Raw genomic sequence first — 27,075 nt, 5'->3', positions numbered from 1 at the left:
TTCAGCTTCCATCTCCTCCATTCCTTTCTAGTTCCCATACTAATATTTCTTCTTCCATCTCTGTAACTTTACAAATGTAATTTATATTGGGTATTTTAATAGAAGTATCACATCCCAACCAATATACAATATTCCATATAAGACTGAATTGATTTCAGTTCCTCCAACTTTACAGATGGGCACAACAACCATGACACCGAAAGCATACTTGGCTTTGCTTTGCAAAGGTTAATGAAAGTATTTTGCAAGAGATCATAACTTGCTCTGTTCTTTGATCAGATATCCTGAGCTAAATGAAGAGTGATATATGGATATTTTTCCTGTTCGTGTTTTTGTGACTTTCTAAGAACAGCATGAATCACAGCTTAAGATATTGACAAAGTTTTTACATTGGAAATGCTATTTCTATAGCATGTTTATTTAAATTATTGGTTTTAAATGTTTAATTGTACAAAAAGATAAAGTTGCAGTTGTTGTTTTCTACTAAAGTGTTTAACCAATACAATAATAATCATAAATATTGGAAAGACTTGTCTCCCCAAAGCATCAAAACTTTGTGTGGTGCTGCTGGTACTAGGTAGCAAAACACCTGGTGAGTTTGTTCATATTATCAGCAATGACTCATCTGATGTTCCTTAGGTAGCACCTTGACTTCAATAGAAGACCTAGCCGAACAGGAATTTTTGCGAGAACACACTGAACAACTCCGTCCAATGGATTTTTGGCTAGGATTGGTCAAAAGTATAGATGGTAATTGTTTAACCTTCAATGGTTACCTATACTCCAATCTATGAATACGAGCTTGTGCTCTTTAGAATATCTTTTAGTATATGTACAATATTAGGAAACAGTGTAATTAATCTTATAATATTTTAATGTGTCTGCAACTGTTCATACCCTGTCCACCTTACTGTGAATAGCAAATATCTTCTAATGTTAAACATTTATATTTTTTTGGAGTACAGAACTCTGAAACTCCCAGGAATTAGAGGGACTTCAGAGTAATCATACACATCATTGGACTGACTGAAATTTCTGTTTGATCAGATTTGTGGGTAATAAAATAAGAAAAATTGAAAGTAACACAAATTTTCTCATCTCATTCTGCAGCTTGGTGAGCTTAGAGATATAACATTATCAGAATTTTCGCATATCAAACTAAAATGTTAACCCCATTGAGTAAGTGCATTTGAAATGAGAACATTAGACTATTAGAGTCATAATCTTCACAAAACTGCATATTATTGTTAAACAAAGTTCATTCTCTGAAGAACATTTATTCTCTGCCAAGCAAGGTTTATCTGAAATTTATTTATTCCAAGCAAGGTTTCCTTCAGGCATCTAGCCAAATCATTCTAGATTTATGTGAGATAAACCACCATGGATAATTTTTTAAATAAGTACTGGCTTTGATCGAGAGCAGTGCAAGCTTTCCCACCCCTTCCTTCCCACAAAATCTCTGTTTGTCAACCCAGGAACTGCCGGATGCTTATCCAGAATGGCATTCCATGTGGCCTGAGAAAATGGGAGGCAGAAGAGATCAGATGAGCACATTTTTCACGGGCAAAAGATCCACTCAGGATATAAACTTTTATTAGTGTGACCAGTACTCTGATACCATAATAGTGATCACATGCATATTTTCCACAGTGAAAAAGCTTGAGAGGAACAATAACCAGTATTGTTCCAAAATCTCTCTCTATACACTATGCTTTACAATCAACATGCTACATTTCTCCTTTTCATTGTGGTCTACATCCCCCCCCCCCCCGCAACCCCCACAGGAGAATGGATATGGCAGGATAATACTGCAGTGGATTTCGTCAACTGGAAGGAAGGATATCTCGATGGTGCTGCAGAAAGATATTTCAGTGATGGTTTTCTTAAATATCAAGATCATTCCGTTTTCATGAATGGCCATACAGGAGAGTGGTCTATTTCACGCGAGTATTACTCCAAGGGATTTATTTGCAAAAGAAAAAAAAGTAATGTTTAAATCATGCTGAATTTTTCAACAACTCTGACTTAAAACATTAGTTGAATACTTAGTCTTGTGCCAAACTATATCATGAGTAGCTTACACTGCTGTTGACGAACTGTTCTCTCTGTGGGTTCATGTAAAAGAAGTTCTCCATGCCAGATCTTACCACCCCGCACCCCCTTCTTCAAGCTCTCCAAGAAAGGTGTTTCTGTGCTTCTGTGCAAAAGTTTTCCTACTTAGACATTTTGATGACCTTCCATCTTGCTCTGTCCCTATTGGCTAAAAAGGGCTCTTGTCCCGAGTGTTCTTTCTGACAGTCTTTTATCCTTTTTCTAGTGTAAATCACAGTCCTCCAAACTAATCCGTATAGTTCGTCTTTCATATTCTTTGTTACCTCCTGTTCTCTTTTCAGTTCACGGCAGACTTTACTAATACTTCTAATCATGCACTGCCTAGTATAGAATATAGCAGGAATGATGTCGGAACCCACATTGAAGTACAATTATATTTACTACAAGTGATAGCATGTTTTTTATTTATTTTTTCGATTTATTTTTTCGATTTATTTTTCAATTTATATCCTGCCTTTTTCCTACAAAGGGCTCAAGGCAGCTTACATCTCGTCCTCCATCTTATCCTCACAACAACCCTGTGAGGTAGGTTGGGCTAAGAGTCTGTGACTGGCCCAAAGTCACCCAGTTGGCTCCATGGCTGAGTGGGGACTAGAACCCAGATCCTCTGAGTCCCAGTCCCATGCTCTTAACCACTACACCACACTGGCTCTGAAACCATGATTAATATTTGGTAAACATTTAATAACCAATGTTTCCTGCTATCATTTCCAGTTCCAATAGTTACTATATTATGCATGTTTGTAACATTAACAAATTGGTCTTTGTGTTCCCAAGAGAGCATGTTTTATTCTAATAAACTTTATTCTAGGAAAGGTAATAATATTTGACCATCTGTTGTTATAATTATTATTATATTATTGCTACTATTATTTCATTAGTCAAATGCCCAACTCTTTGACCGGATAGGGAATGCCATTTTAACTTGATCAGTCATCTTGTTTCCCCTAATTTAATATAGTAATATTTATATTTTCCCCTAATAGTCAAAACTCATTTGAAAATTGTCTTTAAAATTCACTAATGCCTATATAGTTTTCTGGAATGTACACAATTGAACATAATGACCCTTTTTTCCATTTTTATAGTTATTGAAGAACCTTTGATTAAAAACTCTACAAAAACTAAAGGTAAGGCTGCTTTAACGGGGAAACTCCTCAGTTTAAATTATAATTGTTTGCATTATTTATTAATTTATTATTATTTGGCACTGCCCATCAGACCAAAGACTTTCTGAGTAGTTCACAGATCAAAAATACAATAATTAATATAAAATGACAACAATGCAATTAATAAACAATAGAATGCAGCTCAAAGGTAGGTGAACAGATTCCAGAGAGACTTAAGGGGTAAATGAAGGGGGGAAAACCAATCTGAGACATTTAGAGGGGTGACTTGCATTTGCAGACATCAGTGGTTACATGGGACTCTTAAAGAACCCACACATGCACACCCCTCTATTTCACAGAAATGCAGAGGCATCAGCAAGCATCCTTAAGGCAGTAGCGGGCATTTTATTTCTCACCAAACACCCCAGCTGTAGCATTATTCTGGGCATCCTGTTTTGTGGTAGCTACTGCTTTTCTCCCTAGCAATGATCCTTTGCCAAGTTATTTTTCTAGAAAGCAAATGCAGGCACTGATGTTGGTACCTCGGTGGTAGCTAGAACAAGAACAGCAACATATTTTTGCAAGAAAAATGCAACTCCCAAAGTAAGCCCTTCCCCCCAGTTCATTAAGAAGTCTTGCTGCTAGGAAGCAAGCAAGGAAGCTCTAATCTAAAGAAACAAGGTAGCCACGAGGGATTTCCAAGGCCGATGGTCTCCCACACACAAGTCTGCAATTCTACACTCCTGGGATTAAATATCACTCGGCCAACTTGCTGGCTGTAGTCTATGTGGCAGAATCGCTATGCCATGTGCCTTCAGAGTGTTAAAGCTAAACGGTCCAAATGCTAGAGGCAAGTATCCAATTTACTCTTGGTGCTTCTGAAGATCTGCAGATCAGCATTCATTCCTCAGCCTGCACTAACCCACCTTTTCCTACCAGCAGTGTGACTGAACCTAGAACCAGAGTGACTACAGTGCAACCTCATAATGGAAGGGATAGTATAACCAGGTGTAGGAGAAAGAGCACTTGTCGGGGTCTTCGAAATTCTCAGGAAATTGCTTTGAAGCTCATTTTGGCTCACTCCTGTTTGGCTCAGTTAAAGAGTCTTTAACCTGTTTTGTTCAACAGGAAAAGTGTCCATTACAATATTTTTTTTCAAAACTGACTGAAGTGTGAAAATTTAAACCATAGCTGTACTTTGATGCTTATTTCAAAGTACACATTTAAAACAAATACTTTTTTGGATGAGATCACAAATTTTGCAACAAACAAACAAACACACACTCCTGGGTGCTTTCACATTCAGTATCACAAACAGGAGGTGTATGCAGGCTTTGTAAACAAAAGCAAATTTCTCAGACATCCCTGTGCCAGCACAGCAGTTTCAGTACATGGAATAATTGGTGCCATAGATGAGCTCTATAATCAGCTGCTTATAGCATCCAATGTTTTTTTTTTTTTTTTTTTTTTTTTTGGGATGGATTCCTTCATGGCTTGCAAAAACTAATCTCCTTAAACAGAGGCAGCCTGATTCCACCTCCAGAGGATTCAGCACACCATCCTGTACATGCCTAGTTCTGGCTTCACTTCTGCTCTTTTTCTGTATCACCGATCTTTCCAGGAGGTGTCAATTTCTTTAGCTGTACGTCCCCAGCACACAACTGTCTCCACCAAATTACTTTGTGTTGAGAACTTAATATTAACAAATTCCTGTTTGTACAAGGAACTACATCATAGTTTTGACCGACTATATTTCATGCAATGTTTGTTTTTCTGTGTATGTGTCTTCTATACATCACACACATTCTTTCCATTTGTAGAGAAAGAGGAAGTTCCTGGTCCAAACCATGGGAGAAGCCTAATGGTGGTTATCCTGGTTGTCCTTATCCTCAGTGGTGTAGCAGTAGCAGTCTTTATTTTCCTCAAAAGAAGAAGAAGAAGGCAACAAGCCAGTGCTGGTGCTGGCACATCTTTGTATTGTGACAATGAGATTATTCTTCCACATAACTAACTCAGAAACTCTTGTGAACAACAAAGAGCAGAATTAACAAATCTGGGCTGCAGTCCTATGCACACTGAACTGGTGGTAATTCCCATTAACTTCGATAGAGGGTACTTCTGATAGGATTGTTCTGTTTCTAAATTAATAGAAATCTGGAAAATGTTTGTCCAAAACAGCAATGCACTGTGTGTGTCACAGGGCATGTTCTCTGTAAACAACACACAATGGTACAAGTAGAAAATGGTACAGAGTGGTGGTATTTCACAACCTCAAACAGCACAAGCTTAGCTAAGAGATTATTTTGGTTGTGCAAGTCGTTATTCATCATGATTACAGAAGTGTTTAAGCAAGCATAATTTGAATTAAATTCTTCTCTTGTGCATGGTTCAGAATCTATTATTTGCTAGTGCCTGGTCATCTGAGCCAACAGATACTGTATACTGTGAGATACTAAGGAAAGCAGCAAGAAGTCCTGGGGCACCTTAACCACATTCAGTTAAGGTGGGCTGTAATCTGCAAAAGTTTAAGCCATAATAAATGTGTTCAGCCCGAAGGTGTCACATGGTTCTTTGTTCCTTTTGCATCAGAAGACCAACATAGTTACTACTCTGGAAGCAGGATAATGGATCCACTGAGAAGAATCCCCTTGCTGAGGCCAATATCCTCAAACTCAACTTGCATTTAAAAGAGCTTCAGGAAAAGTTCATACAGTCATGGAATAGTGGAGTTGGAAGGGGCCTGACGCCCATCAGGTCAAACTCCCTGCAGAACGTCAAGTTAAAACCATCCCTCTCAGATGGCTGTCCAGTTGCATCTTGAAAGTCTCTAGTGTGGGTAGAGCCCACAAACTCCCAAGGTCATTGCTTCCATTGTGACACTTCTCTAACTTGGGAAGGTTTTCCTGATACCTAGCCAGAATCTGGCTCCCTGTAACTTGAGCCTATTATTCCATGTCCTGCACTATGAGATGACCGAGAAGAGAACCTGACTGTCCTCTTTCTGACAGCCTTTCAAGTACTTTCAGAGAGCTATCATATCTCCCCTCATTCTTCTTGAGGCTAAGCATGCCCAGTTCTTTCAGTCTGTCCTGACAGGACTTTTCTTCTGGACCTTGGATCATCCTTTTTTCCTCTGAACCCTTTCCAAATGTTCTGCCTCTTTCTTAAACTGGGGTGTCCAGTACTCTAGATGAGGCCAAACCAGTGCTGAGTAAAGGTGAGGTTGTACTTCATGGGATTTGGAAGTTATATTTCTATTAATGTAGCCTAAAGTTAGTAAATCAGACCCTACTTTTAACAATAGAATTACCAGTGACATCTGGTGGACAAATGTGTGTTTCTTCCTATTTCCTGCCCTGCACCATGCAAATCAGTCACACAGAAGAGCAGCCAGAACGGAAACAGGTAGCAACTTCTTGCTGTCTTTGGATGTGGAGAACCCAAGTTACAGTCCATGCCCAGCACCTTATCAGCTCGACGGGTGAGTTTGGGCAAATTCTGACTTGTAAGTGCCCAGAAAACTTCAGTGATAGAGGCATGATCATCATCATCATCTTGGTCTGGACTATCTCAAAAGTTTTTTGAGTCTAAAATGAGATCACTTTAGGTGGACTGTTTCTGAAATATTAGTCCCTCTCTCTGTGTCTCCTTTTAAACATATTTTGAACATGTTTTATCTTCCAGAAGGCTTTTTGTGATTAAATTTTGTGCCAATGCTGGCTTTAGTGTGTCCTTCACGTTTACTGATTATATTATCTTGTGAAAAAAATACTAAAAGGCAGACTATATGTCCATAAATGCAATAATTTTGCTTAATTAAATTAAATAATTAAAGAAATGAACTCTTATTTACTGATCATTCTTGAATCCAGGCCAGCATAAGCATCACTGTCCAACGAGGTACCATATTGCTGCCTCTCTGAATATTTCAGAATGCCAGAGCACTTTCTCCCTGAAGCAGGAAGTGTCAAGCTGAAACAAGAGCTATGTGTCAGGTGTTGCCCATTCACTGGAAGCAGTGCAGTAAGGGATGGCTCTTGTTCCAGTTTGGTCTGCCACTCCGCTCCCCTAGCAATCCATCTTAATGCAACCTAGACGGACAAGGAAGCGGCAGCCAAAGAACTGTCTAGCCAGCTTGAATCAATCTGCAAAATGAGAGGGTAGGAAACATTGGGCAGAGGGTCTTCATTTCCTTTCTGGGATCGCTGCCAGTGATTCTGTCACTGTTGCTGGAAAAGTCACAGCCAGGAAGTTCTTGGCAGTGCCTGGGCTCTGGACTCTGGAAGGGGCAATTGTATGCTCCTTCAAGCTTCTTGACCTGCAGCCCTTAGCTGCCCGGTCCTCTGCAGATAGTCCACTGTCCACCCTGCATGACTCCCTCCGTCTCAGAGAAACTATGCATGATATTGCCCCAGTTAAAATGGGCAGTTCTGGAAATAACCAACTTTTGATTCCCTGCGCAGGGGAGCACAAGACTATAAGGATGAGGTCTTAAAGAACTTGTCAGGAGGAGAGCTCAGAAATAAAGAAGTGAAACCTGTGAGATAGGGAAGCCAGACATGAATGGTTGAGCCCAGCATAATGGCACAACGTCCAGAGAAAATAGTCAGTCTACATTAGAAAATTACTGCACGAACTTGCAAGTTCTGGTCAGTGAGCAATACATGGAATCAGGTGAACAAAACTAAACACCAACAACGAACAGTGCATAATTTGATATTTTGTGAGCCATCTTGGGGCTAAATAATAGAAGGGAAATGCACTCTAATGTATATGCACCATATTATCATGTATATATTGTATGTTTATGGTTTTTATGTATACTGTTTTTATGCCATGTATTAATTTCAAATTTCCAGAGTCCTCAATTGCTGCATATTTGGGTTTTTAACTGTTATATAATGTTTTATTCTTGTTATACATTTTTATTCTGTAAACTACCCAGATAGCCCCATGGGCTATGGGGCGGTATATAAATGCAATAAAATAAATAATAAACAAGTAAATAACATTTACGAAAGTTATCCTTTCTTTCACTTATTGGGATTTATAGCATTAAAAAAACCCTAGCTTCCTTTGTTTCGTTAATTTTAGGCAATTTCCAACTGTGGACCATAGCAGAAGCTATCCAGCAGAGGGCAGTCATCTAACATGCACAAGTTTAATTAATTTTCATTTTTGTGGTTTAAAATATAATATCTAAAATACAAATATGCTATAAAAGAATTCTGGTTACCAGTCATCCTTGGTGCTACATGGTGCTCTATTCTTGGGATTTGTTTACACAATCTTTTAGAATTTAGAAGGCGCACTCTGTTTTATTGTAAGACTGTCCTGACACCTTGGTGTGGACAATATATAAAAGTTTTAAATAAGTAAATAAATAAATAAATGGTTCGCACATATACAGGTGCTTGGGACACAGATCTTTGCTGTTGAAAAGACATTAGGATGAGTGAAGGCAGGCCTCTTGGAGGAGCACATTCTTCAAATGGGAAGCCACTACTGAAAAGATGCTTTCATTCACGGCTACTTTCTGTTCCTCACATGGCAGTGAGAGAACTGCTTCAGCTGCCCATTGCAAGATATGGGTAGATGCATCTTCGAAGAGGTTCCAAATGGTAAAGGGGTTTAAAGCTCACAAATTGAGCATAAAGACGAACTGGGTGCCAACAACCATGGTATCAGGTGTCCACGCTACTTGGTACTCCTGCAACGCCACTTCCAGCACGGAGTTCACCCCTGAAGCCAGGGTGATCCCTCTGCAGATGAGGTCATAGCTGATGTGCCAACTTAAATTGGAAAAAGAGGCTCCAGTCCACCAAAGCATCTTATGACCCTAGTGACAGACAAGGATCACGAAATACCCTCAATCTTTGGACCTGATTTTTTAGGTAACTTACAGCCCTATATTGTGTACCACAAAAGAGTAACAGAAGTAGCAGTCTGTTACCTTCACTATTGATCAGTTCTGACTTTACAACCTCCCTGACAGAGCAAGGTAGAATTCAGCTGGGCAAGCTTGACTTAAATAATTAGGAACAAGTATAAGATGGGGACTTCCCTGTTCTACTGAAGCCATCTTTGTGTAACTTCACAACAACCAGTGGTGTGGGACATAATGAGAGAACAGGGATGTTCACATGCTACATTTAAAGCACATGCATGTGCACACCTTTGTTGACCTACTTATACATCATTATTTACCCATGATATTCAACATAGCATAACAGGAACTAACTGTGGATCTTCACAGTACAAATTAAATTTTTCTTTCTCTCTCACTCTTCCTCTCAAACACACGCACGCATGCACAAAATTATGTAACATGGGAATCTCTGCAGGTATATTATTACCACAATTAGATGCTTCTTTTGAAAAAGATGATTCCCTCCTTAGAGTAGAGTTCCAGGTCCTACACAACATCTACTCTGTGCTATAGAAGTATATTCTCATCCCCATCATCCTGGAAGACCACGTAAGGTAACCCTCTCGGAACCTTTAATTCAAAGATGCTGTTACTGTAGCTTACCATAGTACATGAGTGTTCAATTAGTTTTCTTAAACTGCAGTTATTTTCTGTTATTCCAATACTGCACTTTGCCAAATAATAGGTCCTCCCTCAAGGAGTTTGTAATCTGCATGAGATGCAGGAAAGGCACTCAATGAAGATAAGAAAATGGAAACCAAAATGGACAGGAGAAAAATAGATACTTGCTTCAGTTACATTTACTTAGAGGGTATTCTTAACCTTGAAATCTGCAGAATGGATGGTATTAAGATGAAGCTGAGTTACCTTTTCATTGGTGGGCAGTATATCCACAAACATCTCCAGTACCTACAGGCAACTCCACAGGTACAGCTGTGCCACCAGTGGTACGGTCTAAATGGTTCAGATTGGAAGGGCAGAAGTGAGGTAGCCTTGGATCTGTGGGAGCCAAAATCCCCTCACTCCTCCAAAAGGCCCCAGGATCAGATGCTATAATTAAAACAGCCAGAACTGCCGTTGGCAGGTGCTCCGCCACTGGGTGGAATTTTCCAAACAAAGACTGCTGAAAATGCTTTTGCAATGCTTACTCTGCCACCCTGGCCAGCATCAGCCACAAGGGTTTTGAAAGTGGCAAGAGTAGCCAATTCACCCACACACTTAGTTGGAATACTCAACATCAGTCATTTGATTCCCAAGAGACAGAGGGTCATGCCAAAGTCATCACAGACAATGTCAGTTTTAAGGAAGTGTTTGAAGGTAGAAAGAAAAGTGACACTGTAGAAATGTTCTGGAAACAAGTTCAAGGCACAGGCAGTAAACAAACAAACAAACAAAAAAGGTTGGAGATTACTGGACAGCCAAGGGTAGTAGAAATCATGGGCAGATCAGGAATTATAGTCAAATCAGACTCTGCAAAAAAAAAGAAAAAAGAAAAAAAGAAGAAGCCAATTCAGTTAAAAATAAGATGTGTTGATTTTTCTGTCCACTTCACTGTACTGCATGTGTACTGAACTTGTGATGATTTTCAAATAAAATGATACCTCTTCCATTTTCTCTTTCTTTTTCCTTTCATGAAAATTTATATTTAATATCCGTTTCTATTTCTCTGTTATTCACCCACTGAGATTTCAGGATACAGATTTTATTTCTTTATTATTTCACAGGCAATGGCACAAAGGTTAACACTTGGAGGAATGCTAGACATCTATGGAGCAAGATGTCTCATTTTATTCTGAGTTATTTCAGGTATTTTGTGGCCTACTCAAGATCAGCTGCAAAGGCTCTGTGTCCACCAGAGAAGCCTGCCTTGGACTGACTTACAATCTGCTGTAGGATTTACTATTGAAATATGTCCCTTGACAAGGGTGCTGAAAAAAAGACTTGTATTGTGTAATCCTTGTTTGATTCACAGAACTTTGCACTGCCAACTTCCTTTGTAACCCTCCCATGCTTTCCCTTTGCTTCTTCCATCTTTTGAGGGCTTCTCTGGCATTTCGTGTGCATTCGTGATCCCTCACCCTTGGACGTTTTCAAGGACTTTCATGTCATCCTTCAGTGCCTCTCCCGAGTTTTCCAGCCATGTTCATCAACTTTTTTATAGTGAGGAAAGTCCAGTGTTTTCCTATGTGGTGCCATTATTTGCTAAAGTAATTGTCTAATTCCACTCTGTGCTGCAGAACTATCTTATGTAATGGACCTTACAGGAACACGTGGAGTGGCACAGAGGAAAACCCTCAGAACAACAACCCATGTGTGAAGGACACTCCAAGCATCCTACTAAGAAAATGGAAGAAGCCACCTTGGTAAAGTGCCAGGTTGTACATCTCACACAAAGGAGACCTTTGTTACCCTGGAAATCCATTAAGATGAAATAGTGAAATAATGGGCATCCCTAAACAAGGCTTTTATTGGATGCTTCTCAGTCAATGAAGTTGGAGGGTCCTCACAGCATCATCATCTTCCAGGGCCAATCCTATGCTTTCCAGCCATTCTGTGGCTTTTTTAAAAAAAATGAGTGGTAAATATCTGGATTTATATATTTATTAAGACATTTTTATGCCGCCCCATTCGCCGAAGCCTCGGGGCAGCTTACAACACATAATTTTAGTTCATATTGTGCTCTTTGATGCTTCAAACTGGTTGTAATTTTTTTTTTTTTTTTGCAATTGTGATATCAAGCACCACCAGCTTGTGGTTCTTTGATAAACATATGGGAAGGCAGAGAAGTTAAGACCCCAACCCCTCCAGAGGGAACACACAGTGAGGAACATTGACTTATGTCTCACAGTGAACATGGAGAAAGAAGTTTCCATAAGGCTCTGGGATACATCCTTCCTGCAGGGAACCCTATGCCTTGATTGGCAGCATGAGGAGTCATCTTTCTAGAAGCATTCAACAGCAATACAAAGCTGTAGCAAAATGTGCTTTAGAGCTGAACTAATTTGAAGTATTGAATTCAGTCTGAAGTACAGAATGGTATCACTGAAAACCTTTTCACTGTAGAAGGGCACAATCCTAATGAAGCATCTGAGATGCCGTTTAGCTACCCGTAGGAAAATCTGGAGCCCCAGCTTCCATCTTGGGGAAGCTCTCCTATGTGTGGCTTCAAATTCAGAGATCTCTCTGCCTGCCCTTGCACCCAGTGTGGAAAGAACCAAGTCAATACTGGGTGGGGGCCATTCTGGGGTAGGGGAGGCTCCACCAGGATACCAGGCATCCCAGTGGTGTTGCAGACCCTCTTCTTTACGAGCAGCCATCTAAATGCTTTGGAGGGTGAGCCTGCATGGAGCAGCCCTTGCCTCCACACTCCTCCCACCTCCCACTGGAAGGCTTGGAGGGTTGCAGGCAGCCACATGAATGGTACGGCTACTCTCTTGGTATCAGACTCCTGGCCTACGGCCTTGGACTCAGACTCACCAAAGCCCTCTCCCTGCTCTTGGGCAGAGACTTAGTTCTGGCCTATAGAAAATTCTGTTCTTGGGTAATGAGCCTGAGATCGTTATGCTGTAAACTGAAAGAAGTAGCTTTGGTGAAGGCAGAAGACCTGTTATATGGAGAGCCAGTGTGGTGTGGTGGTTACTGGGTTCTAGTCCCCTCTTGGCCATAGAGCTCACTTAGTGACTTTGGATCAGGCACTGACTCTCAGCCTAACCTTCCCCACAGGGTTGTTGTGAGAAAATTATTGTGTTTCACAGAGTTAGTAATCAAATACCAATTTCTTTGGCAGGCTTGTTCATTTTCCTTTCCATAGATCACAAATCATGGCTGATCTACCATTTCACAATGCTGGGAAAAATGAAGATGAGGAAGTTTGCATAAGCCATCTTGAGTTCCTTGCAGTATTATAAATTAAAATAATAAAATAAATAAATGTATTATAAACATTGTAAAAAAGAAAAAAATGATGCATTTGGTAGTATTGCATATGGATATTTGATCCTGAAAAACCTATGCATGTCCTTAAAAGAATATGTTTACAAATATTTGCTGCCTTGGTACTGTTCACCCAACAAATTAAAAAATGGTTGATCCAGAAACTGCTGGAGATGCCATTCACAAGGTGGAATTTTAGGAGAGTAAACATACCTGCTCAACATATGTTAAGGATGAATGAACTTATTCATGCTTATGAATTTATACTGAATCCATTAGAAAGTTCACCTGTAAATGTAGGCAAAACAAAGTAATTACCAACACAGACCAGCAATGTGAAACCTTAGATTAGCTGTGATTCGTGATCTATGGAAAGGAAAATGAGCAAGCCTGCCAAAGAAATTGATATCTGAATACTAACTCTGTGGAACACAATAATTTTCTAGATTCCTGCTATATTCAAAGGAGCCCTACTAAATGTGTTTAGGACTGCAGCTTTAATTTCTTTCAAAATCACCTTATGATTCATCGGGAAATCATCCACTGAATATGCTTGGTTCGCAGTTCTTTCTTCTTTTGAATTACCGTATTTTTTGCTCTATAAGATGCACCTGACCATAAGATGCACCTAGTTTTTAGAGGAGGGATCCATGGAAAGCTTCCTGATAATCACAGGCACATTCCCCATCACTTCCCCATGGGCTTCATTAAAAGACGGGTTGCCATTTGAAAACACACACTGACCTGTGATTAACAGCTTTCACCTGCACCGCAGGAGGGGGGCAGAGCAGGGCGCACTGAGTGCGTGCCGGCCAGGTGTTGCCACGTGGTGCAGGCGGGCCGGCAGCGTCCCGGGCATCGGGCACATACGCATTCACTCTGTAAGATGCACAGACATTTCCCCTTACTTTTGAGGGGGGAAAAAGTGTGTCTTATAGAGCAAAAAATACGGTGTGTGGCAACATCAGACGAGAATGTTACACAAGTCACAGCAATGAAGAGGCCACTTAGTGATTTGGAATGACTGTTCAACAATTTTCAGGAAGCTTCTTACCATTACTTTCAGTTCTCTCTCGGATGGCATCTATTTTGTTTGCAATTCACATTTTCCAAAGGCTTCTGAGGCGAGGAACAACACACAATTTCAGAAGGACAGAACTGTTCCCCAAACAACAACCCCATGACTCTCCTGAACATGTTGTTCTTCAGGCTTCATGTCCTGTCCTGACATTCAGTGTGTGCTGGTGGTGAAAAAGAAGAGAACACCCAACATTAGGCTACTCAGACACAAAAATGATAAACTAGGCCAGGCAGAACAAAAAGACCAACTTGACACAGAGTTATTTTCCTCAAATAGCTGGGAAAATGTGTTATGGATGTGCTTTTCTTTTCAGTTGTGGAGAAGATAGAGAGACAGGCAAAAACAACATCACATACCCACACTGGTTGAAATTTATGAATATTGTGACAAAAAGGCAGGATTCAAATCAAATTCATATATCCACAATTAATCAAATACAAAACTAACTGCAGTTCTCTTGGATACCCAGGATGATGCTTTTAAATTCTGCCTTTTTAATGTGACCTTTTATTTCTTGACTTATTTCCCCCTAACTAACCCTAACCCTAACCCTTTTCCCACCTACACTTAGGAATAATAAAATTATACAGTTTGGAAGGACTCCTCTTGCCAGTCATCCAACCCAACCACCTGCAGGATGCAACTATAACACCCCTAATAAATGGTCGTCCGGACTCTGTGAAGGATTCACTGATGCTGGTCAAAGCTGTTTGTTTCACTTTCTGGGTCCAGGTAGCACACAAACTCAGCCACACTAACAAGTCACAGCTTGTGAATCATGAAAAACTTACGACAAAAATCTGTGTTTTTTTGTTGGGATAGGAACTGTGGCTTGGTTATCACAGTTTCATAACTCAGTTGGGTTCAGGCAACACAATAGCTCATGTTTCAATAACAATTCACCCTCTGAGTGTGAATAATGGTGCTCTCTGATCCTGGTCAATGTCAACCCCTTGGCAATGACAGTTGTCTTAGTTTTGGCACATCGGGGTTTGTTCCTTCACTCTTCCTTCTGGTTTCACCCCTCAGTTCTGGCTTCTCAGTTGTCTTCTCACTGCCATCATGATCAATGGCCCTTTTGCCCTCCTCAGCCTCCCCTCCACCCACCTCCACCAGGTCCTCTCATTCCGACTACAGTTGTATGACAGCTGGTGTGGCACAGTGGTTAGAGTGCCAGACTAGGGATCTAGGAGATCTGGGTTCTAGTCCCCACTTGTCATGAAGCACTCTGGGTGACTTTGGCTCAGTCCCTGATTCTCAGTCTACCCTGTCTCACAGGGTTGTTGTGAGGATGAAATGGAGAGGAAAAGGACTGGATAAGGTACCTTTGCTTTTTCACGTGCACATGGTAGTCATGTCATAAGCAGAACTGGTTGGAGCTGGGGGTCAGACTAGATGGCCCAGGAGGTCCCATCTGACTCGCTCTGTTTCTATGCCACCACTGCACAACTCTGGCTGCACTGCGACACCTGCCTCTGTTCACTTCTAATGCACACACACATGCACACTCTGAAGCAGGTGATACAGGACTGTAGGAGCCCAGCTGAGCACTTGACCCCTTGAGCACATGGGTATAGATATTGGCTGGCAGCAGTTCTGCAGGATTTCCAGATGGAGTTCTTCCTACCATAGCTGGAGATGCTAGGAGTCGAACCAAGGACATTCTGTACATGAAGCCTTAAAAGACCTCACCTCCAGGAAAGCCCTTTTAACTCTATCCTCTCCTATAAACATGATATTAAGATTTATGCACAACTGCCCTTTTTCTTTATTTCCTTTCCTTTTCCAATTATTTATTTGCATATATACTTTATACACACTTGACCTTTTAACTGACTCATAAGTAGAAATGCTCTCAGTTCTGATGCATGAAACTTGCTGAACTTGTAACTGCAGAAGACCCACGTTTTATTCCTTAGTTACAGTGAGACCGCAGTACTGAAGGCTGGTTTCTTACATCCTGTTGCACAACATGCTTTTTGCACACAGTGTACGTTTGACTTCTGATCATCCAAACACACTGAAGCTTCTGACTGAAGCATATTTAGTAAGGTATAAGGGACAAAAATACCCCAATGATGGGAACGATTGAAGGCAAATGGAGAAGGGGGTGGCAGAGGTTGAGGTGGCTGGATGGGGTCACTGGTGTGGTGGGTGTGGGGTTGGGTGGACTCCAGGAAACAGTGGCAGACAGGAGAGTCTGGAGGTCTATTGTCCAAGGGGTCATGAAGAGTCAGACATGACTTTGTGACTTTGACAACAACAATAATGGACAAACTAATTGTTGAATAAAAATCCATATAACAATACCCAAGTACAAAGACCACCACTGAAAACACAGATTGCTCCTTTTAGTGGCTTTCTCATGTGCTTTGATTTCTGTAGAACAGGAGAGAGAACATCTGGCTCAGCCCCACCCCCAATTTTGTTGGGCTCCAGTTGCCACCATGCTTGATCCTTGGGCATGCTGGCTGAAGTTCATGAGAAGTGGAGTCCAGCAACTTCTAGAAGGCAGGTTCCTTAACCCTATCCTAAAGGGAAAAGCCATTTGTAATGGAGAACTGGTGACTGGAACAAAGTTAAATGCCTCCTCGTTGTCTTCTCCCTACCAGTTTTCTGTTCTAAACTCATCCTCTGGGAGCAGCTTTGCTTCATACCACTGAATGGGAGCACTGCTTCTAGCAGTGGACTTAACCAGTTTTAGTTTGGCCTGAAGTCCCCTTGAATTGAGTGAGTCTTACTGATTAAGCAGGTTTAGTGCTTGGCTAAATGTACTTTAGGATCTAAAATATAGTCAATAAGTATGAACATTAATCATCCTACATAGATATTAAGGGTGTAATTTGTTTTTTTTACTAGAGTACTTTCTCGGAACCTTTTCTAACTGTTGTAGCTAACATTATAAACCTCCTCCTCTCCATTTAATCTTAACAACAACCCTGCTTTCTCAAGCTCGGATATGTGGCAGCAGATCTGCAGTTGTAACTCAGAGAGATGTTTGCAAATAAAGCCACGGAAGTGGCGTAAGTCTCCAGCAAAGGTAGCTAAACTCAGATAAGCACTGCCCTGGAGCTCACCACTTGGGAGAGTGCAGAGTGTCATCATGTGTCAACAACAACATTTAAATTGCAGTCTGAATGTTTATAGAAATTGATGGAAGGGGCTGCAGCTACGACGAATGTCGAAGGTGCACCAGCAAGTGCTGGGATGGTGTGGGAAGAAGGAAGATGGAAGCGGTGGGAGCAGTGAGAGGGCCCCAGTCCATATGATGCCTACCCCAATCTATCTGGTTAGCACCTAGCCAGGGGCTGTATTAGACATTCTCCATGAACGTGAGAGAAGGGGGAACTGAACCAGGACTATGGCCAGTGTGGTCCCTCCGCAAATCAGGTAGTTTAGACTTTGTGGGTTGGGGGCCCTGCTGTAGCCTTAGCTTAATCACTGCAGCCTGAACAATGCCACCCTCCCCTCCCCACCCCCCACAAATGTCAATTTAACCATAGGAGGCTTCAGAAAGTCTTACATCAGCTTCCTCGTCTGAACGTCTCATCCTAGTCCGATTGGCCACACAGATTGCTTCTGATTGTTTCCTTCTCTATGCCGCAATCCAAGCACCCAACAGAACTTGTCAAGGCCTGACAGCACCACAGGGGCAGTCACATGTCCTGGTTTACCAAGGACAGCCCTCTGCCTGAAGGTGGCCTAGTCCAAGTCCAGCTGAAAGAACCCTGAGAGGAGAGGCTGCCTGTCTCCAGTTTGTGCCTGGACCAGAAACCGAGCAGTCACACCAGTCTTCCCTAGTGTGGTAAGGCAGATTGTGTTCAGATTTAAATTATAGCTAAAACCTATAGCTAAATTCTATAACTAAATGCTCATCTATGTCTTGTTGTTGTATACTGTTTTCTGTCATGGTAATATATTTCCTCTTTTTGAGTGATGGTCACAGGGCCACTCTGTTAAAAAAGCATCCCCTTCCTGCCGTCCTTCCTTCCTTCCTTCTTGGTATTTAAGTCGCATAACTTGGAGTTTTTTAGCTGGTGGATTCTACCAGGTTAAGTGCTAAGAGCTGAAGGTTTTTAGACTGGCCTTCATTAGCCAAACATTTTACGTGGAAATAGGTCTTATTAACCTGATCAACTGCTTAGCAAAATTTGGGGCAGGGGTGAACCCAGAACTGAATATTTTTGCTCCTCTTGATTCATTTCAGAAGAGAACACAGAGCCCTCTCACTTCCAGAAGTGCTTTGTGGAAGGTTCCGTCCTTTCCCATGCCTGCCCTTTGGTTCCTGACATTCCTGCTTTTCTTTCAGCCAGCTTTCCAGGTCTCAGGTAAGTTCTTCTTACTTTCAAGATTTTTGTTACCACATGCACCCCTGCTTACTTATAATTTTTTGGAAATTATGTGTATATTGTACACCTTTTGTATCTTTTGGATGATAAATTAATTAAGGACTTATGCTAAAGGTCAAATGGAAACCATCCAGAGAGAGGGGAACATAGTTCTGAGGAAGGGGTGTTAAGTTCTCCACAATGCATCTTTGTTTTGACCCAAATCACTCCCTAAGACTGGCATTAGCCACTGAGATTGAAATATTTGAGCAGAATACAAATGCTTACACATTTTTCCAGGTGAAACACCAGTCAACGGGCATGTAGAAGAACGCTTAACCTCCTCTCATCTACAAGGCAAATAACTGTCCTTTTTGTGGTGCTCTTAGTAACATAAAAATGGAGAGCTCCAGTCTCAGGTCTTCCACATCATGTGTAGTTTGACCCTAGGTTGTCTAGAAGTAATGCACAGAAATAATATTTGCGTTGTATAGGTTTCTGTGTGCTTTTGAAAACTTATCACTACCAAACTTATCACTACATAATGTAGCTTAATATAGACGTTGACAACAATCACAATGATTATAATCTTATTAATAAACTGGCAAACAAATCTTCAATAAGGACATCTGGTTGTCAACAAAATATATTAATAAAATTGAATGATAAATGCCACAGTGTGCCAAGCCATTTGGAAATGATACTGAAAATGAACTACAGAATCACATGAGGGGCATTTGACTCTTCTGCCTTTCAATCTCATTGCTTCTTACCAAGATTTTTAGTAGCACCATCTGGCCAGTGGTTGCCACTTTTAAAGCCACGTGGAGCCCATATATCTGCTCAGACCTTAAAATCTTCTTCAGGGGCCCTTTTTATGTCCTCCCACCAAATTCTGAAGTTGACGGGTACTAACAAGAGGCCTTCAGCCATGACACTGAAACATTAGTTTGTAAGATACCCTGAACGGAAAGTCTTGCCCGGTGCCTATATTGCAACTCTTTCTAAAGAGGTGAGCACCTTTTTTGTTTTGGAAATTGCAGTCCTTTTGCCCGTGCATACTTGTAAGCATCCAGACTTGGAGGCTGACGGGTATCCAATCCAAGGTGCAAGATGAAGTGGTGGTGAGATCTGCCTCTGCCATCCCTTGCACCTCACATTTTCTCTAGATGGCCATTTTAGTCATGTGGATTTAGGGCTGGAGAAGAGGAGGAAGGCGACTAGGGCAGCCGCAGCTCCATGGCCCCAGGATCCTTCTGGACCTGATGCTCAACACCCCAAGGTCCAGTTGCAACTTGGAGGAGGCAAGGGGGAACTAGCACAGTTCTCTCCCTGGCAGCGCAGGACCTTCGGAGTCCAAACACCAAGACCCAGGACCTCTTGCTGTGTGGGAAATGCTGAGTTGCAGGACCTTTTCTGTCAAAACATGCATGGGACTGCAGCCCTACCCTGTTATTTTATGTTTAGATGTTGGCATTGATCTTGCTTTTTTACTTTAGTATTATTCCACGGTTTTCAACTTTTACACATTTTATATTGTGTTTTATCATGTGGTAGTTTATGCTTTTAATGCCATGAACTGCCCAGAGTGCTTTGGCTATTGGGCAGTGTTGAAATGTAGTAAAAAAATAAAAAATAATCTTTTAAACCCTATCTCACAACATTACTGTTATTTTTCTGTCTTAATGCTGTAGAAAGTGACAGTTTTCTGATATATAATGGAAAATTCAAGATGTGCGTACAAGTTCAAAGATCCCGTGCCATCATCCTGGACTACTGCAATGCACATAACGAGTGGCAGCAGTTTAAGTGGGCTTCTGAGGGCCTGATTCTGAACATGGGAGTGAAATTATGCTTGGCAGTGCCTTCAAAAGCAAACCTGGTTCCAGTCAAACTCTCCCCCTGCAATCGGACCAGTGAACTTCAGCAGTGGGGATGCAAAAATGGCACCCTTGTAGCACTCAACGGAGATTTCTTTCTACATTCTGCTGATGGCCGTAAGAGTCAAGTCATGCTTTCTAAAACACCAAACACAAATAGTGCCTGGACAATCTATGGAACAAAAGACGGCTTGTGTTCCAAGGGCTATGAAGGTAAATTTTAGAGAGTTAGTCCTCCTTTCCTCAGTTAGCCTCTGCATCTGCTTCAGGCTCCTTGAATCTTCTTCACAGCTTCAAATAGCATCTCTGCAAAAGACAGAGTCAAACTTGGCAGGGGGTGGGGGTGGGGGAGGCCTGATTTTGTTGGGAACACAGTTGCAGGGAGGAGACACTTAAAAGTTTTCTCCTGCTTTGATTCTGACAAACACCCTCTCACTCACCACAACCCCAGCTATTAGTCCTAGAAGGTTTTCAGAATTAACACTAACCACTTGGTGCCTTTTGAAGACAGGAATAATGTTCTTCTTTCTAATGCAAACATTAAGAATGGAATCCACCCATATGCAAGTATTTCCAAATCACATTTGTTTCCATGTGAGACAGTCAGTCAAGGAAGTGCTATTTATGTAATTCAGAATAAGAAATGAAAGGGGGAGGGTTAACCTTGTGGTAGGCCAGCCATTTCCTGAAGGTCAACATGCTGGCAGTTGGGTGGGGTCTCTGGAGAGTAGAAATGTGACTCCTCACTTGAGGTTATTGTGGAGGATCAAGGATGGATCCTGGGAGGCTCAGAGCAAACAGCAAAGCCCAGTGGTAAAGGGGCAGACCTCATGTACCCAGGGGAAGAACCCCATGGTAGAGGGGTTGAACCCAGTAAGAAATGGGTGGGATACTCATGTTTTTCCTCATTTTTTCCATCTCTATGCAAGTTCCCTGCCATCAAACAATGCATCTATCCAAGTCAATGTGCATTGCTTTAACTCAATCCAGGCTCCAGCTGTATCGCAAGCATGGCCCCATCAGTACGAATCCGCAATTCAGGCAGATGAAACCAACTGCAAGATAAGCCTCATATGTACATGCATGCAGTATATTCTTAGGGGATTAAAACCTACATGATAATCCACTCATGTTATAGATGGGAAACACCACTGGAATCCAACCTACGCAATAATCCACTCATGTTATAGATGGGAAACACCACTGGAATCCAACCTACACAATAATTACTCATGTAATATAGATGGGAAACGCCACAGCTGAACGTTTCTGGTCTGAAAATTGGTCTACAAAGCCATGTGAGAGAACTCAAGATGCATGCAAAGCTCAACGTCCAAGAAACTGGACCAGTCCAGAAATGATAGATGGCAGGAATCCATGTACCCCTTCTGTGCAGACAGTGCTTCTCCACTGCAGCTAATAGTGTTAAGTGCTGGTGGTGCTGGAGTACTGTAGTGGTGGAAGAGCTTGTCCGAGCTTGCAGAAAGGATTGGGCTTGTGTCAGGAAGGAACCTTGCAAATCAACACGAGTCACAAAGCTATCCGTGGTGGAACCACCAGTATCATTTCCGTGTTGTTTCCGCTTATTTATCAGTGTCTGTCTTTTCCTTAGTGACCATGGTAAGAGTGACTGACAATGAGAAAGGAGTGAGAGAAGCAAATGCTCAGGGGCAGGATGAGAGTAGTTTTGATCCCTCTTGATCCCCAGTGCTACTGTACATGCATGTGCATGTGAAGGCATGCATTTATGCACACATGCACCTACAAGCCACACGCTTCTCGATGCCACATCTTTCCTGCAAAAATCTGTGTAGACCAACCACTAAAGGAAGTGACCCAACTTAGGGTGCTTTCCAGAGGAACTTTTTGTTGCACAATTGCACTGCCTCGTGCACAGAACTGTAGCCAGTGCGTCAGTCTCCCGTGCTTTCCCATTGCTTCTTTCATCTTTTCCTACTAGAAACAAACCAAGACATTAAGGAAGAAAAGATGGGAAAGTGTTCTGATTGTTAGTAGCAGGAAACATTGCCTGAAAGCACCGTTAGCCGACAATATTACAAGGAATCCTAATATGTCTCACTCCAACGGATCAATCATCGTGTTACCTAGGAAACATGTATACATTGCAGATGCATGTATACATCGTACGTTCATCACATGCGGAGAAATGTGCTTTTGCACACACAGCTCTTTCCTGCAGACCCGTGCTCGGCTCCCACATCGCCCAGGCTGCAGGAGGATTCAGTCAGCAGAGCTAACGGGGATGGTGCAGTGCGTATCTCTCCTGTACTGCTTTTAGTTACTGCTTGCAGTATATATTGGCATATATGGAGCAGGCCATTTATAGTGGGAACGAAGGGAATGAGGCTGGTGACAGGTGATTCCTTTCACAGATGCTACTGAACATGCGTTCGTGCGCGCGCACACACACACCTTTTCCAGGTGCAGGGTCCTTCCTGGCACGTCACTTAAAAGAAAATACAGTTGGAATGCTGTATATACAGTTCTGGTTACCACCCTCTAAGAAGAATATTGTAGGCCTGGGAATGATGGAGCAAAGGGTACGATGATAATCAAATGATGGAGTGCTTCTCCTGTGAGGAAGTCATGTCCATGACTGCTGAACTTAGCAGAACTGAGCAAAGGGAAATGTTAGAAATGTACAAAATTATACCTATTGTGGAGAAAGTGAGTACCAAGTCCTTTATTTCTCTCTCTCTTGCCCATAAACACTGGGACAGATAAAAAGAATGTTAATTCAAGAGTCAGAGTTGAACGTGGAATTTGCTGCCAGAAGAAGTAGTGATGACCACCAACGTGGATGCCTTTAAAAAGGGATCAGACAAATTAACGGAGGATAAGGCTATCAAGTACCCCTTAGTGATGATGGCTATATAGTGCCTCCAGTACCTGAAAAGTTGCCTGGAAACCTGAATGAAAGGGTTCCATTGTACTCATGTCCTACCAGCAGATCTCTGGTTGACCACTGTGTGAACCAAATGCTGGAGCAGGTAGACTTTGGTCTGCTACAGCACGTTCTGGTAGTCTTAAAGGGCACACATTGCATGCATGCAAAGCAAGTGGCTTAAAACCACTCTCTCCATAAATGTAAACATGTAAACCCACACATGTGCACATGCAGGTACATGCATGCACACACTGTAAGTTTACACATGAAATTCTGGATTAAGGACTTTGTGTGAAGGATTTGTGGCTTGCTTAATTCTGTTCTTATTTCAGTACTTTTCCAACTTGTGCTATTCTAACACCATATTGATTGACTTTCCCTTAAGCTCTGTTTACCATAGGAGGCAATGCCTTTGGAGCACCCTGTGAATTCCCATTCAAGTACATGAATAAGTGGCATGCAACTTGCATAAAAGATGGCGATGAAGATGGACGCCTTTGGTGTGGGACGACAGCAGATGTGAATAAAGACTCTTTAACTGGGTATTGTCCAGTAAAAGGTAATTCCTGGCAAGATTTTGTTCAAGTCTTAATGTTATGATCACATACTTACTGCTTAGGGGAATATTTCTTATCTATGTGTACTGAAATATGAAGGCCACATTGCTTCTGCAGCTTCCCAGTGAGTCAGAACAGGATAGAGGTGTCTGTCAGCAGGAGTATGTAAGAATTTAATTTCTGATAGCAAATCGTGCCAAAAAAAAAAAAGACCTGTTTGTGACTACAGACATGAGTAGCAGCATTTTTTCCAAGCATGTTAAGGAAATGTGCTTATAGCAAATCATGTTATTTATGTAAATAATAAGCTGAAAATGATGAAATTCTATGGTGATTTCCACTAATTGCACTTGACCTCTGCAGTTTTGAGCTCCAATTTGTGCAAATTTTAATAATTGCTTGTTGTTTGGTTTGTAATGTACAAACGGTGACTTGTCTTAGGTGTAGAAGTCTGTGGGGAAAAGCTTCATTCAGCCCTCTTCCAGTCATCGTACTGGAAGTGGGCAAGAAGTCCATTCAGGTCCAATGAGCCAGATTTCACAGCGCTGACAGCATCAACCTAGTCAGTGCCATGAGTTTAGTTAGTTAGTTAGTTAGTTTATTTATTTATTTAAAACATTTCTATGCCATCCCCATCACAACAAAGTCTCGGGGCGGCTCACAAAGGATACATAAATAAAAACAATAAAACAATTTTAAAAAATTGTTTAAAAACCCCCGGTGCATTCTCAGCTAAAAATTTAAAATCCTATTAATTCAAATAATTTAACAATTAAAATAAGTTTTAAATAAAAAGGTCTTAACCTGGCACCAAAAAACAAATAACAATGATTCCCTCCATCCCATCATCAAACTCAAAACAAACCTTTGACATGCTGTTCTTTCAGTGAAGCTCTACAGATTACAGAACAGTGTGAATTCTAAATAGCCAAATACCAAAGCCTAGGGAGAAGCTCCTGCCCATGTGAAAAGCTGAATCCAAACTGGAAACTTTCTTTCCTCCCCTCCCTTTCAGTAAAGCTTCTAACTCGATGCTCAGGGTAGCTCTTGCTGCTTGAGGGCAAGATGGTGGGAAAAGCAAAGCCCCTCCAACTGAGCAGCTTGTTTCTCCCATCATCTCTTTACTGGGTCAATGGCTGGGTCCCACTTGTGCTCCCCCTCCTATCCTGAAAACCCTTCCACCCCTTCCAAAGCAGGTCAGTTCTCACGTTCTGCCTGAAAAACTTTGCTAGATAATCTTGAAACCTTGTCCCCTCTCTTCCACTTCCTCTCTTCTTCCTCAGAATCAGATGAATCTGTCTGCAGTATCTGCAGTGAGTGAGAATCCCTTTACTGGGATTATTATACCTTTTTTGCCATGATCTATTGATTAGGAGAGAGAAGGTAGAGAGTGAGTAATGTTTGAATAAATTGTATATTGTGAATAGTTAGCAAATAGGCTAAATTTCATTGAGATTTGCTCACTGTTGTTGCCCTTGCTTTTTACATTGTGTGTTAAGCATCGCAGTCCACTAAGACAAGGATACCTCCTTGTCACATAAGTCAAGCAAGCCCAGAGCTGCACAATGAATCTAGTGTGGAGTAATTTTGAGAGCTGACAGTGTCTAACCTCTCAAAACAGAAAGAGCATTGACAAGTCAGAAAGGAAAGCAAAATCCAAAAAGGTACAGTGGAATTCTGTATAAGAGTATGTCTTCCTGAACATAGAGGAGCATATCTATTCATTTATTGTCACATGTTCATGTTTCAGAATCATTCTGTAAACCGGAAATGCTCCAGGGCTATTGTTTCAGTCCTGTATTAATGCTAACACTTGCAATGATCTAAATGCTTGAGACAGACCCTATTAAAATGTTAAGTGTAGAAAGGGCAGCTTGCCCCCCAGAGGAAGACCCCTAGGCAGTCTTACAATAGTATATTACTGTATTTTTAAAATGTAATATAGTATATCATCCAAACACTATATGACATCCATATCAATACGATTAATCCAAATGCGCAAATAACTGTTTTAATTTAAGCAGACCGGGTCAGCTTGTTGTAGCTACCTGTATTTATAGGATAAAATCACCACCTATTGTCCATTGAATGGAATGTCTCACTGTGGACACCTGACCTACTTTGCCAAAATTTCATTTTAAGACATGCAATATAAATGGCGATTTTCAGACTGAAGAAATGTCACATAATGCCTTCTGTGCACATTAATATTTGCATCCTGGCAGCAAGCAACACATTTTTACTACAGAAGACTTCCTTTTTTTCCTGGGAGTAACCATGTGATCATTCACCATTGCTTGTGACCTTGTGATTGACTCTCATTTTGGAAGCAAAGCAAAACCATCCCAAAACATGATAGTGCTTGTTCTATAATGCAGGGTATTCACAGGGTACAGAAGTGTTAGAGTCTGTAAATTTAATGAACATTTACATGCAGCAAATCAAAGTGGAATCTCAATATTAAGAGATGTTTAGGACTAAACGATAAGAACAGATCAGCTGTGCAAATAGTTTTGGGAAGGAAATTCTACCAAAGACAAGAACTCCACCTCTACCTTTTCTGCTTTGGGTAGCAGGGTGTGGCAGAGTAATGCTTCTACCCAATCAAAACAATCCTGGATTATTTTCTGTGAGCAACTGTCTGAACTTCCCCAAGTAAAAATCATGTATCTAAAACAGAGATAAGTATCTTCTGTTATTCAAATATTTCGTCTTCAACTCCTATTTGCCTTAGCCAAAAAGGAAGGAAGATGGGGTTGTAAGGCAGTGACGGCAAACCTTTTAGAGCCTAAGTGACCAAACTGCAACCCAAAACCCACTTATTTATCGCAAAGAGCCAACACTGCAATCAAACCTGAAAACTGAGCTTTTAGTATAGAAAAACCAACTCACAGCCAGTCCAAGCAAATATATACATATATCCTTGGCAGTGCATGGACTGGCCATGCAAAAGATCAGACAAGTTGCAGCTAATGAGTCGTGGCTTGTGATGTCATCTCCTGGCACCACTACTTTCCGAGCATGTGCATGGCCCCTATGTGCACTATTATGCTCGGCTGCTGGGGCGATGCTGGGGCGACTTGCCTCATGTGCCGACAGAGAGGGCTCTGCATGCCCACCGTGCCACACATGCCATAGGTTCACCACCACTGCACTAACCCTATCCTTGTGACTCCCCTAGCCCCTAATACAGGGGTAAAATACCATTGCAAATAATGTGATTTTGAAAAAGCCTTCC

General features: G+C 41.4%; 2 protein-coding genes across 4 annotated transcripts in view; both read left to right on the top strand.

Annotated features, from left to right (window-relative positions):
* Positions 1 to 5,694, top strand: part of LOC123020842 (macrophage mannose receptor 1-like) — a 40,918-nt gene extending 35,224 nt beyond the window's left edge. The window contains 5 exon segments of the mRNA XM_044425032.1: positions 640 to 750; positions 1,785 to 1,985; positions 2,924 to 2,928; positions 4,765 to 5,229; positions 5,231 to 5,694. Of these exon segments, the coding sequence (XP_044280967.1) occupies positions 640 to 750; positions 1,785 to 1,985; positions 2,924 to 2,928; positions 4,765 to 5,229; positions 5,231 to 5,269 (821 nt within the window). The 3' untranslated portion in view covers positions 5,270 to 5,694.
* A 12,146-nt stretch (positions 5,695 to 17,840) lies between these two features.
* LOC123020729 (macrophage mannose receptor 1-like) overlaps positions 17,841 to 27,075 on the top strand; it is a 46,682-nt gene continuing 37,447 nt past the window's right edge. Inside the window, exons 1-4 of one of the 3 annotated variants that reach the window (XM_044424853.1) lie at positions 17,841 to 17,969; positions 18,372 to 18,492; positions 20,187 to 20,585; positions 23,666 to 23,839. In XM_044424853.1, the coding sequence (XP_044280788.1) occupies positions 18,432 to 18,492; positions 20,187 to 20,585; positions 23,666 to 23,839 (634 nt within the window). In that variant the 5' untranslated portion in view covers positions 17,841 to 17,969; positions 18,372 to 18,431. Of the gene's footprint in view, positions 17,970 to 18,135; positions 18,493 to 20,186; positions 20,586 to 23,665; positions 23,840 to 27,075 lie in introns of those variants that run through there. The other 2 variants (XM_044424854.1, XM_044424852.1) reach the window with 2 other exon arrangements.

This window comes from Varanus komodoensis, unplaced genomic scaffold (assembly GCF_004798865.1).
Source record: "Varanus komodoensis strain SLA01 unplaced genomic scaffold, ASM479886v1 scaffold15, whole genome shotgun sequence".
Taxonomy (NCBI): Eukaryota; Metazoa; Chordata; class Lepidosauria; order Squamata; family Varanidae; genus Varanus; species Varanus komodoensis.
The sequence above is the reverse complement of the archived record's forward strand: the minus strand, read 5'-3'. Positions and strand labels throughout refer to the sequence as shown.